We start from the raw sequence: 14058 nt of genomic DNA on the forward strand, positions 1-14058 counted from the left end.
ATCTAAGGGACTGACTCAGCATCATAACGGGCCAATTTTTAAGGTCTTAACCTGTGAAAATGCACATCTAGTGGGGAAAAAAGACAAGAGAGGTGTTCTTCACACAAGTGGAGAGGATGCTATCTTCATCCATTCCAGGCAGTGAACTTCAGATGGACCGGAGGTGACAACATTTAGATCTGACTTTGTGCAGAGCATCCTTATAGGGGCACTTCACCTGGTTCCCAGGTTGGAAATGGTTCCTCATTCTAGGCTGTCCTTCTCTCTTGTGAGCAAGACCTGTGGAGCAGGTTTCTTTTCTTTTGATCTCTAGGTTTCCCAAGGAGCAGAAACAAGGACTGAAATATGAGCAATCACTCAAGTGCCATGGAATTCTGCCTTTTAGGGTTCCCTGGGTCCCAAGAACTACATCACATTCTTTTTGCTATATTCTTTCTCTTCTACTCAGTGACAATAATGGGGAACACCATCATCATTGTGATTATCTGTGTTGATAAACATCTACATTCCCCCATGTATTTCTTCCTTGGTCATCTCTCTGCCGTGGAAATGCTGGCAACATCTATAATCGTCCCCATGATGCTCTGGGGGCTGCTGCTCCATGAGATGCAGACAGTATCTCTGACTGCATGTGTCACCCAGCTCTTCCTGTACCTTGCTCTGGGGACTACAGAGTTTGCACTGTTAGGAGTGATGGCTGTGGACCGTTACGTGGCTGTCTGTAACCCTTTGAGGTACAATACCATTATGAACAGCCACACCTGCATCTCGGTGGTGATTGGGTCATGGGTGTTTGGGTTCCTTTGTGAAATCTGGCCAGTCTATGCCACATTTCAGTTTACCTTCCGCAAATCAAACGTGTTAGACCATTTTTATTGTGACCGAGGTCAGTTGCTCAAACTATCGTGTGGTGACACTCTTTTCACAGAGTTTGTTCTGTTTTTAATGGCTGTTTTCATTGTCGTTGGTTCACTGGTTCCAACAATTGTCTCCTACATCTACATCACCTCCACCATCCTCAAGATCCCTACTGCCTCCGGCCGCAGGAAAGCCTTCTCTACGTGTGCCTCCCACCTCACCTTTGTTGTCATCGGCTATGGCAGCTGCTTGTTCCTCTATGTGAAACCCAAGCAAACGCAGGCAGCTGAGTACAATAAGATAGTCTCCCTGTTGATTATTGTGTTAACTCCTTTGCTGAACCCCTTCATCTTCACTCTCCGGAATGACAAAGTCAAAGAGGCCCTTCGAGATGGAGTGAAACGCTGCTGTCAACTCCTCAAGGATTAACTCTTCTCTCAATTTAGATGGTATGATCTTGACTTTAGATGAGTCAGTTATCTAGAAAATGCTACTCTTACATTGTCTCCATTACAAAAATAAAATAGAATCTACAACTCCTGATCAGGTTCTAGAAGTAGACAAGGCATGTAAAAATGTGATCTGGGCTCTACTCACTAGAAACTCACAGTGTTTGCTTCTATTTGCTTCCCCTGTGAACTCAAGAAAGTATATTTGGAGGATGTGGGAAGACCTAGAAAAAAGAAAAGCATACATTTTCATAAATGTTCTATTGGACCCATACTGGTTTATAATTCATCTTGAAAATGTGTTTCCTGGGGGAGTAATGAAATGGGCGTGTGAGGGGTGAGACGGATGGATAGTGAATTCAAAGGCAGAGATGTGCACTTTGTTCCTCATAAGCTCTTCCTAGTTCTTTTCCTATACTTTTGTGAAATTTCTTGACAAGATGGCTGTAAGTTTTAAAATATCCTGTTTCTATTTGTCTCTGTTTGTTTCATATTTTCCTGGACTCCTTGCTACCAATAAGTACACATGATATAGCCATTTTGCCACAGAATGAATCTAGAGGGGTGATATGGAGATGGGAATCCTTCTCACTTGGCAAATATTGGTGATGTGAAGATATGGAAATATTTTGGTCAGAAGGAGGAAAAACTTCCTTTTGCTACACTTCAGGGCATTGCTTTAGCCCCTCCCTTTTGAGGTGTACGTGTGGTAGAGACAGAGAAGAGTGAAATGACTACTTCTGGAGGGAGCATCTTGTGTTTCACTGTCCCTGAGCACAGCTCTTTCTGTTCTGACCTCTCCCAGACCCAGACTTCAGGCTGAAGAATGCATTTTGAGTCTTTGTTTTCAAATCCAAGTGTCCCTTTCACAGGTTTTCGCTGCGGGCCGACCATAACAAATGAGTCACTACCCACTTCATTCCCAGTTCCTCAGCTATTGCAGGGCATGGCTGTTTGTCAGGGTAATGATTGAAATTTCACATTGTTGGAGGAAGGGCTTTGGAGGTAGGAGTTTACTGAAAATGATGGCACTCAGTACCTCCTACCAGCTCTGAATTGAGAGGGGCAACTGAGCTGCTCAGCAGAGGCTGATGGGCTTCCTTATGTTTTCCAAGAGTACTGTGTGAGGATGCCTTTCTGTCGGTGGGCATAGGCAAGACCACTTTGCCTATTGAGTTACTTGTACTGAATAGGACCCCGAGAGAAGGTGGTGAGGGAGACCTTCAATCCAACCCATGCTCTGCTAGCAGCAAAGAGGCCCTGGTGGGACTGTGCTGGTTGAGAAAGGGTTGCAGACTCAAAGACAGGGACCCCTTCCTCTCAGGTTCATTTCATGAGGTCTCTTCTTCCTAGAGGAATCCCATTGTTCTAGTTCACTCACACAACAAGAGGACCTTTTTCTGATTTTCACAAAGCCTTGCACATCCTAGGCAGTATCCTTTGAGGTAAGTAGTATGATGTCCGTTTCACAAATGAGAAAATAGTGAGGATAAGAGATTAAGTGCCTTGCCAAACATTACTCCGTCATCAGCCATGTCATATTCATCAGGTTGGAAAAGAGTAAACCTCTGAGAATACTGAATTGATGTGAATTCTGGAGAATAGACTTTGATACATTTCTTATGAGAATATAAAACACTGTGGTCAAGGTAATTACAGAGTCTACTCATGGGCATCACCAGATGGTCAATACTAAAATCAGATTATGTTCTTCACAGGGGAGATGGAGAAGCTCTAAACAGTCAGCAAAAACAAGACCTGGAGCTGACTGTGCCTCAGAGCATGAGCTCCTTATTGCAAAATTCAGCCTTCAAATGAATAAGGTAGGGAAAACCACTAGACCATTCAGGTATGACCTAAATCAAATCCCTTATGATTATGCAGTGGAGGTGATGAATAGATTCAGGGGATTAAATCTGGTAGACAGAGTACCTGAGGAACTATGGATGGAGGTTTGTCACACTGTACAGGAGGCACTGACCAAAACCATCCCAAAGAATAAGAAATGTAAGAAGGCAAAGTGGTTGTCTGAGGAGGCCTTAGAAATAGCTGAAGAAAGAAGAGAAGTGAAAGCAATAGAGAAAGGGAAAGATATATTCAACTGAATGCAGAATTCCAGAGAATGCAAGGAGAGACAAGAAGGTCTCCTTAAATGAACAATGCAAAGAAATAGAGGACAACAATAGAATGGGAAAAACTAGAGACCTCTTCAAGAAAATTGGAGCTATCAAGGGTACATTTCTTATAAGAATGAGCACAATAAAGGTGAAAAATGGTAAGGACCTAACAGAGGCAGAAGAGATTAAGAAGAGGTGGCAAGAATAAACAGAAGAACTGTATAAAAAAGGTCTTAATGACATGGATAACCATAATGGTGTGGTCACTCATCTAGAGCCAGACATCCTGGAGTGTGAAGTGAAGTGGAACTTAGGAAGTATTAGTATGAACAAAGTTAATGAAGGTTATGGAATTCCAGTTGAGCTATTTAAAGTCCTAAAAGATAATGCCATTAAAGTGCTGCCCTCAATATGTCAGCAAATTTGGAAAACTCAGCAGTGGCCACAGAACTGGAAAGTCAGTTTTCCTTACAATCCCAAAGATGGGCAATGCCAAAGAATGTTCAAGTTACAGTACAATTGCACTCATTTTACATGCTAGCAAAGTTAAGCTGAAAATCCTTCAAGCTAGGCTTCAGAAGTATGTGAACTGAGAAGTCCCAGATGCACAAGCTCAGTTTAGAAAAGGCAGAGGAACCAGAGATCAAGTTGCCAACTTGATTCACTGGATCATGGATAGAGCAAGGAAATCCCAGAATAAACATCTACTTCTGCTTCATTGACTATGATAAAGCCTTTGACTGTGTATATCACAAGAAACTGTTGAAAATTCTTAAAGAGATGAACTACCAGGCCATCTGACCTGTCTCCTGAGAAACCTGTATGCAAAGTCAAGAAGCAACAGTTAGAACTGGACATGGAACAACTGACTGGTTCAAAACTGGGAAAGGAATATGACAAAACTGTATATTGTCACCTGCCGGGGTCCAGCCCCGGCTGATCCAGGGTATTCGAAGGAGAGACGGCATAGGCGAGGATCAGGAAACAATTGCTTAATTAAACGTTAGTTAAGGATATAAAGAGTAATAGAATGAGGATAGCTCAGTGAGGAAATTCAGTGGAGAAAAGCAGCTGAAATAAGGATAGCTCAGTAGGAAAATTCAGTGAAGAAAAGAGGCTGAGTAGCTTGGTTTACGCGGGAGACCAATAAAACTTCAAGACAAGAAGTTTGCACCACTTATGTAGGCTGCAGGCGTCCTTCCGTTCTCCCGAAGGAGAGGAGACACTGAGGCCCCCCCGGTCGGATCTTAGAAGCCCAGGCATAATTAGCAAGCATGGCGGGTTCCGCGCTCCAGATGGAGACTCCAGAATTTGAGAGAGAGAGTGACATGGGGAGACCAAGTTTCAGTGAACAAGGCCCGCACTTTATTTTCCAAAGTAGTTTTTATACCTTAAGTTGTGCGTAGAGGATAATGGGGGAAGGGGTGGAGTCATGCAAGGACAGCAGTTCCTGGTTCTAATCGAAGCCAGGCTTTCAAACTTATCATATGCAAAAGCTCAGGTGATTTACATCATCTTCTGGCCCGGAGGCCTGTTAACATTTTAAGGAACTTTTTTTTCTCTAAAGGTGATTATTCCAAAGTCAGCCACCAGCCTCCAAAAAAGCATTGGACAAAGCTGCATTCCTATAGGGCAAAGGTGAGGTGGGCTCAATCAAGAAAAGAATTAACTCAAGGGTCCAAGGTTACAAACATTGAGGCTACTACTTACATTTCTATACACCAATTATATCAATCAATACACTGCCAAGGACACAGTAGGTAAGGGGTATGGAGACTTAGCAGCAAACATTGGCCCAATAAGTAAAAAACCCTTCACCAATACAATTTCTAATCAATCTTTTAACTACTCAAAGGAATCTGTGTTTAAACAGTTTAGAACATCTCCTGCCTCTCACAGTTGGGAGGCTCTGAACAATCACATGTGGCCGGAAAAACCTATTCAGGCAGGCTAGAGGACTTCCAAAGGAGTTTGTAGGTTGAAACACTGTCACACCCAGAAATTATTAACTGGAGCTGTAAGCTAACTCTTTTTTCAGAGAGAGGTAGTGGGGGACAGCCCCCCGTAAAGTCAGAGGTGTAGGTGAAAGCACAAAGCAGAAAGTAGGCAGACTCTGGTTTTGGGGGTAGATGCTCAAGAATTTCCAGGGGGATTCCTGAGGCTCGATCCCGCCTTTGCGTATGCCGAGCCTCCTTCCTCATGACCTTTGCCACAGGCGGAGCTCTCTCCCCGAAGTCACCTTGCTTATTTAACTTATATGCAGAGGGCTGTGCATGCATGCTAATTTGCTTCAGTCATGTCTGACTCTTTGCAACCCTATGGACTGTAGCCTACCAGGCTCTTCTGTCATGGGATTCTCCAGGCAAGAATACTACAGTAGGTTGCCATGCCATCCTCCAGGGGATTTTCCAACCCAGGGATTGAAACTGTGTCTTCTGCAGCTCCTGCATTGCAGGTAGATTCTTTACCACTGAGCCCCCAGAGTAGCCCATATGCAGAGTACATTGCGAATCATAGAGTACATAGATGAATCACAGGCTAGAATCAAGATTTCCAGGAGAAATATCAACAACCTCAGTTGTGTGAATGATACCACTCTAATGGCAGAGCATGAAGAGGCAGTAAAAAGTCTCTTGTTGAGGGTAAAAGTGGAGAGTGAAAAAGCTGGCTTGATACCCAGCATTCAAAAAACTAAGATAATGGCATACAGTCCCATCACTTCATGGCAAATAGAAGGGGAAAATGCAGAAGCAATGACAGGTTTTCTTTTCTTGGGCTCCAAAATCACTGCAGATGGTGACTGCAACCATGAAATTAAAAGATGCTTGCCCTTTGGAAGGAAAGCTATGACAAACCTAGACAGTGTATTAAAAAGCAGAGACATCACTTTGCCATCTAGTCACATCTGTCTGTTCAAAGCTATAGTTTTTCCAGTAGTCATGTATGAATGTGAGATTTGGACCATAAGGAAGGCTGAGCACCAAAGAATTGATGCTTTCAAACTGTGGTGCTGAAGGAGACTCTTGAGAATTCTTTGGACCACAAGGAGATCAAACAAGTCAATCCTACAGGAAATCTATGCTTAATATTCATTGGAAGGACTGATGCTGAAGCTCCAATACTTTGGCCACCTGATCTGAAGAACCAACTTGGTGGCAGAACCCTGATGCTGGGAAAGACTGAAGGCAAAAGGAAAAGGTGCTGCCGAGGATGAGATGGCTGTATGGCATCACCAAGTCAATGGACATGAATTTGAGCAAACTCCAGGAGATAGTGGAGGACAGGGGAGCCTGGGATGCTGCAGCCCATGGGGTCACTGAGAGTCAAACACGACTGAGTGACTGAACAACAACAGGAAAATTAGTAAACCAGTGTACAGTGAATATACCATGACATATTTTCAAATTGAGATTTTCTTCAGCTTTGTTGAATTTTTTGATAAGCCCATAGAAGGAATTCTCCATCCCGCATGCAATGCTTTTTAAATTTAATATTTTCATTTGATTCTTTCATATTTTTATCTCTTTACTGAAATTCCTCTCTTGTCTATTCCTGTTACCTACCTTTTCCACTACATCTTTAACATGTGAAGCATAGTTATATTACTTTGGCATCAGGTGAATATTTTCTAATATGATATTATAAATTTTTTATTAATTTTTTTCAATTTTTAAGTCACATTGTGTGGTAAGTCCTCTGGGCCTTAATATATACATTTTAACTTATAACTGAGTTCAGATTTATACTCACAATGCCAGTTAGATATAGAAACATTACTTCTATATAGCTCTGTTCCCATCCCCCTCTTCTGTGCTGCTATTGCATTAATACATATTATGTCTCTATAGTCATAAACTTAATGTATATTGTTATAGTTATTACTTTATATATTTTTTAAAGAAGCTGGGTGAAAAGGAGTAAGGGTATATTTTTAACATTCGTTATATGAACCTTGTTTACCCTTTCTGGTTCTCTTCATTTGTGCCTCAGACTTCAGTTGACATTTGGTGTCATTTGCTTATTCTGAAACAGCTTTTCTTCTATTCATTTCCTTTGTGCCATCATTGGCAAATATATTACATTTATATCTGTTATCCATTTAGTATACATTTATACAGTTTCTGTTTTTATAGTAATTTTTTAATCAGCAGATTGAAGTTCAGGGGGAAAATATGCATTCATACTGACTTTTATATTACAATTACCAAATTAGGTTTATGTGCTTTTTCTACATTGCATAGATTCTAATTACCAACTTCGGTCATTTGCTTTTAGTCAAAAGAATTTCCTTTAGTATTTTTTGTAAGGAAATGGGGTGAGTAATGCTAGCAAAAATTTTTTTTGTCTTAGTTGATCTCTTTTGCCTTCACTTTTGGGAGACTGTTTTGCTGGCTATAAGAACCATGACTGACCATATTTTTTTCTTTCAGCACTTTAAATACATGATCCCATAGCAGTCTAGTCTTATTTGTTCTGATGAGAAGTCAGTATTAATCTTAACTGGATCTTTTACACATACAATGTGGTTTTGCTCTTGCTGCTTTGAAGATTTTTGTCTTTTGTCTCTTGAAGATTTTACTGTTATGTGCTTGTGTATGGGTCTCTTTGGATTTATCCTTCTTGGATTTATAAAATAATGATTTTCATTGACTTTGGAAGCTTTCAGCTATCACTTCCATAAGCAAGTATTCCTCTCCTTTGCAGTTCTTCTATTCTGGTGCTGTCACTCACGTGTCAGGTGCGCTTAATGGAGTCCCATATTTCTCTGAGGCTTTGTTCCGTTTTATCCATTTCTTTTTAAATTACTATGAAAAGAATAGGCTTTTCTAAAGAAAGCACACATCCCTGCATATTGAAAATGGTTAAATTTAACTATGTAACGGTGAAATTTTAGGTGTAAGAAATATGTAAAATTAAAAGCACAAAACAAAATTTTATTTTATATGAACATAAATTTCACTTATAAGCTGAGTTCACTAAAGACAAATTTAAATTGTTTGAAAAACACTGAAAATAGTTCAGCTTGTTTCAAATTGAAGACTGGAAATTTAACAATACTGTTATTAAAATAACAGTTATTTTTCAGACAATGTGCTAAAAATGTATCAGTGAACATAGTAGACAGGGTCTCTTCTCTGATAGAGTATATTCAGTTCAGTTCAGTTCAGTCGCTCAGTCGTGTCCAACTCTGTGACCCCATGGACTTCAGCACGCCAGGCTTCCCTGTCCATCACTAGCACTCGGAGCTTGCTCAAACTCATGTCCATTGAGTCGGTGATGCCATCCAACCATCTCATCCTCTGTCATCCCCTTCTCCTCCCACCTTCAATCTTTCCCAGCATCAGTGTCTTTTCCAGTGAGTCAGTTCTTCGCATCAGGTGGCCAAAGTATTACATTACATAATAAATAAACACACACACTCTTAGACAAATACATGCATCTGTTATTGCAGAGAATCATTTGAGAAACAAACTATTAGTTTGCCTTAGGTCTGAATACGCTCTTGGAACACTCCCTGTACCGGTGTGAGGGAGGAGATATTTGGCAGAGAGGAAGCTGAGTAGTGTAGCAACAAAGGCTTCAATCCCCCAGGGAGTTCTCAACTTAGGACAGCTCTTTCGATGTGTCCTGAGTTGTGTCCCTACCTGAAACACAGGGGCTGGGCATTTGCACTCCTGGGTCAGCAGCCACTGATTCCACCTTCCTTAGTTTTACAGTTTGAGTTGCTCAGTCTAAGCCTGTTTCAGGCACTCAGCTGTGTCTGACTCTTTTGCAACCCTATGGACCCTAGCCCACCAGGCTCCTCGTCCATGGGATTTTCCCAGAAAGAATACTGGAGTGGATTACCAGTTCCTCCTCCAGGGGATCTTCCTGACCCAGGGACTGAACCCGTATCCTTGCATCTCCTGCATTGCAGATGGGTTCTTTTACTGTTGAGCCACTGGGGATGGCAAATTAAGGGCAATTACTGGGGACAGTCCTGGCTTTGGGCTTGGGGAATGAGTGCCTTAGTCCTGAAGCAGATCTGGACAATGATCACAGCCATCTACTACAAGGGTATTTGGAGAGGACTTGGCAGGGAGCCTGAACATGACTTTGGGGTATGAAAGTATCTACAAGAGGGTGATAATTAAGTGGTATTTGACTCTAACTTGGCAAAGCTGGATAAGAGATGGGATAGACACTCTAAGAAGTGGAGTAGCACGTAACATTGCCCTTGAAGAACTGAAAGAATGTCAACATTTCTAGAAGCATAGGATGAAGGTTGAGTACTACCAGATGACATTATAAAAAAGCATTTCTAAGAATCTTGCAGGGCTTTATAAGACTTGGGGTTTTGACCATAAGAAACAGAGAAGCTTTTAATCAGAGAACAGACCCAATCTAGTCTATGTTTTAAACCATCTCTCAGACTGCTGAAAAAGAGAGAGAAAGAGGGAAGCAAGGGTGGAATGAAAGTCATTTGTGGCAGTCGAGGAAGGACTATTTTTTCTATTATTTCTTTAGTGGATAAAGTTCTGACCCTTGGGGTAATAATTGCATCTATTCTACTAACCAGTCCATCCTAAAGGAAATCAGTCCTGAATATTCATTGGAAAGACTGATGCTGAAACTAAAACTCCAATACTTTGGCCATCTGATGCGAAGAACTGGCTCATTTGAAAAGACCCTGGTGCTGGGAAAGATTGAAGGCAGGAGGAGAAGGGGACGACAGAGCATGAGATGGTTAGATGGAATCACTGACTCAATGGAGCTGAGTTTAAGTAAATTCTGGCAGTTGGCAATGGACAGGGAACCTGGTATGCTACAGTCCATAGGGTCGCAAAAGTCGGACACAACTGAGAAACAACTGAACTGAACTTTGTTCAAACTAATACTTCCTAAGTTCCACTTCACTTCACACTCCAGGATGTCTGGCTCTAGATGAGTGACCACACCATTATGGTTATCTAAGTCATTAAGACCTCTTTTATACAGTTCTTCTGTGTATTCTTGCCACCTCTTCTTAATCTCTTCTGCTTCTGTAGGTCCTTACCATTTTTCAGCTTTATTGTGATCATTCTTATAAGAAATGTACCCTTGATAGCTCCAATTTTCTTGAAGAGGTCTCTAGTCTTTCCATTCTATTGTTTTCCATTATTTTATTTTATTTGCATTGTTCATTTAAGAAGACCTTCTTGTCTCTCCTTGCATTCTCTGGAATTCTGCATTCAGTTGAATATATCTTTCCCTTTCTCTATTGCTTTCATTTCTCTTCTTTCTTCAGCTATTTCTAAGGCCTCCTCAGACAACCACTTTGCCTTCTTACATTTCTTATTCTTTGGGATGGTTTTGGTCAGTGCCTCCTGTACAGTGTGACAAACCTCCATCCATAGTTCTTCAGGTACTCTGTCTACCAGATTTAATCCCTTGAATCTATTCATCACCTCCACTGCATAATCATAAGGGATTTGATTTAGGTCATACCTGAATGGTCTAGTGGTTTTCCCTACCTTATTCATTTGAAGGCTGAATTTTGCAATAAGGAGCTCATGCTCTGAGGCACAGTCAGCTCCAGGTCTTGTTTTTGCTGACTATTTAGAGCTTCTCCATCTCCCCTGTGAAGAACATAATCTGATTTTAGTATTGACCATCTGGTGATGCCCATGAGTAGACTCTGTAATTACCTTGACCACAGTGTTTTATATTCTCATAAGAAATGTATCAAAGTCTATTCTCCAGAATTCACATCAATTCAGTATTCCCAGAGGTTTACTTTTTTCCAACCTGATGAATATGATACGGTTGATGACGGAGTAATGTTTGGCAAGGCACTTAATCTCTTATCCTATTTTCTCATTTGTGAAATGGACATCATACTACTTACCTCAAAGGATACTGCCTAGGATGTGCAAGGCTTTGTGAAAATCAGAAAAAAGTTCTCTTGTTGTGTGAGTGAACTAGAACAATGGGATTCCTCTAGGAAGAAGAGACCTCGTGAAATGAACCTGAGAGGAAGGGGTCCCTGTCTTTGAGTCTGCAACCCTTTCTCAACCAGCACAGTCCCACCAGGGCCTCTTTGCTGCTAGCAGAGCATGGGTTGGATTGAAGGTCTCCCTCACCACCTTCTCTCGGGGTCCTATTCAGTACAAGTAACTCAATAGGCAAAGTGGTCTTGCCTATGCCCACCGACAGAAAGGCATCCTCACACAGTACTCTTGGAAAACATAAAGAAGCCCATCAGCCTCTGCTGGGCAGCTCAGTTGCCCCTCTCAATTCAGAGCTGGTAGGAGGTACTGAGTGCCATCATTTTCAGTAAACTCCTACCTCCAAAGCCCTTCCTCCAACAATGTGAAATTTCAATCATTACCCTGCCAAACAGCTATGCCCTACATTGCTGAGGAACTGGGAATGAAGTGGGTAGTACTCGTTTGTTATGGTTGGCCTGCAGAGAAAACCTATGAAAGGGACACTTGGATTTGAAAACAAAGACTCAAAATGCATTCTTCAGCCTGAAGTCTGGGTCTGGGAGAGGTCAGAACAGAAAGAGCTGTGCTCAGGGACAGTGAAACACAAGATGCTCCCTCCAGAAGTAGTCATTTCACTCTTCTCTGTCTCTACCGCACGTACACCTCAAAAGGGAAGGGCTAAAGCAATGCCCTGAAGTGTAGCAAAAGGAAGTTTTTCCTCCTTCTGACCAAAATATTTCCATATCTTCACATCACCAATATTTGCCAAGTGAGAAGGATTCCCATCTCCATATCACCCCTCTAGATTCATTCTGTGGCAAAATGGCTATATCATGTGTACTTATTGGTAGCAAGGAGTCCAGGAAAATATGAAACAAACAGAGACAAATAGAAACAGGATATTTTAAAACTTACAGCCATCTTGTCAAGAAATTTCACAAAAGTATAGGAAAAGAACTAGGAAGAGCTTATGAGGAACAAAGTGCACATCTCTGCCTTTGAATTCATTATCCATCCGTCTCACCCCTCACACGCCCATTTCATTACTCCCCCAGGAAACACATTTTCAAGATGAATTATAAACCAGTATGGGTCCAATAGAACATTTATGAAAATGTATGCTTTTCTTTTTTCTAGGTCTTCCCACATCCTCCAAATATACTTTCTTGAGTTCACAGGGGAAGCAAATAGAAGCAGACACTGTGAGTTTCTAGTGAGTACAGCTTGGATATCATTTCTGCATTCCTTCTACTTCCATGGCCTGATCAGGAGGTGTACATTGTATTTTATTTTTGGAATAGGGACAATGGTAAGGGTAGCATTTTCTAGGTAGCTGACTCATCTAAAGTCAAGATCATACCATCTAAATTGAGAGAAGAGTTAATCCTTGAGGAGTTGACCGCAGCGTTTCACTCCATCTCGAAGGGCCTCTTTGACTTTGTCATTCCGGAGAGTGAAGATGAAAGGGCTCAGGAAAGGGGTTAAAACAAAAATCAACAGGGAGACTATCTTATTGTACTCAGCGGCCTGCGTTTGTTTGGGTTTCACATAGAGGAACAAGCAGCTGCCATAGCCGATGACAACAAAGGTGAGGTGGGAGGCACACGTAGAGAAGGCTTTCCTGCGGCCAGAGGCAGTGGGCATCTTGAGGATGGTGGAGGTGATGTAGATGTAGGAGACAATTGTTGGAACCAGTGAACCAATGACAATGAAAACAGCCATTAAAAACAGAACAAACTCTGTGAAAAGAGTGTCACCACACGAAAGTTTGAGCAACTGACCTCGGTCACAATAAAAATGGTCTAACATGTTTGATTTGCAGAAGGTAAACTGAAATGTGGCATAGACTGGCCAGATTTCAGAAAGGAACCCAAACACCCATGACCCAGTCACCACCGAGATGCAGGTGTGGCTGTTCATAATGGTATTGTACCTCAAAGGGTTACAGACAGCCACGTAACGGTCCACAGCCATCACTCCTAACAGTGCAAACTCTGTGGTCCCCAGAGCAAGGTACAGGAAGAGCTGGGTGACACATGCAGTCAGAGACACTGTCTGCATCCCAGGGAGCAGCAGCCCCCAGAGCATCATGGGGACGATTATAGATGTTGCCAGCATTTCCACGGCAGAGAGATGACCAAGGAAGAAATACATGGGGGAATGTAGATGTTTATCAACACAGATAATCACAATGATGATGGTGTTCCCCATTATTGTCACTGAGTAGAAGAGAAAGAATATAGCAAAAAGAATGTGATGTAGTTCTTGGGACCCAGGGAACCCTAAAAGGCAGAATTCCGTGGCACTTGAGTGATTGCTCATATTTCAGTCCTTGTTTCTGCTCCTTGGGAAACCTAGAGATCAAAAGATAAGAAACGCTGTTCCACAAGGTCTTGCTCTCAAGAGAGAAGGACAGTCTATTTTGAGGAACCATTTCCAATCTGGGGACCAGGTGAGGTGCCCCTGTGAGGATGTTCTGCACAAAGTCAGATCTAAATGTTGTCACCTCCGGTCCATCTGAAGTTCACTGCCTGGAATGGATGAAGATAGCATCCTCTCCACTTGTGTGAAGAACACCTCTCTTGTCTTTTTTCCCCACTAGATGTGCATTTTCACAGGTTAAGACCTTAAAAATTGGCCCGTTATGATGCTGAGTCAGTCCCTTAGATCCAGGGTTTGTTCTTT

General features: G+C 41.9%; 2 protein-coding genes across 2 annotated transcripts; one reads left to right on the top strand and one right to left on the bottom strand.

The window, feature by feature from the left end:
* Window positions 1-345: 345 nt before the first annotated feature.
* OR9A16 (olfactory receptor family 9 subfamily A member 16) lies at window positions 346-1287 on the top strand. Its single transcript, NM_001390756.1, has one exon. The coding sequence runs from the start codon at window positions 346-348 to the stop codon at window positions 1285-1287; it is 942 nt and encodes a 313-aa protein (NP_001377685.1).
* An 11466-nt stretch (window positions 1288-12753) lies between these two features.
* OR9A15 (olfactory receptor family 9 subfamily A member 15) lies at window positions 12754-13723 on the bottom strand. The gene has a single exon (XM_015470782.3). It carries the CDS (start codon window positions 13693-13695, stop codon window positions 12754-12756), a length of 942 nt encoding a protein of 313 aa, XP_015326268.3. The 5' UTR covers window positions 13696-13723.
* Between the last annotated feature and the right edge of the window lie 335 nt (window positions 13724-14058).

The sequence above is a fragment of the Bos taurus genome, chromosome 4 (assembly GCF_002263795.3).
Source record: "Bos taurus isolate L1 Dominette 01449 registration number 42190680 breed Hereford chromosome 4, ARS-UCD2.0, whole genome shotgun sequence".
Taxonomy (NCBI): Eukaryota; Metazoa; Chordata; class Mammalia; order Artiodactyla; family Bovidae; genus Bos; species Bos taurus.

What these genes read in the sequence shown, in the direction of transcription:
- OR9A15 (XM_015470782.3), bottom strand. Translation starts at nt 13,695, where the DNA reads ATGAGCAATCACTCAAGTGCCACGGAATTCTGCCTTTTAGGGTTCCCT.
- OR9A16 (NM_001390756.1), top strand. Translation starts at nt 346, where the DNA reads ATGAGCAATCACTCAAGTGCCATGGAATTCTGCCTTTTAGGGTTCCCT.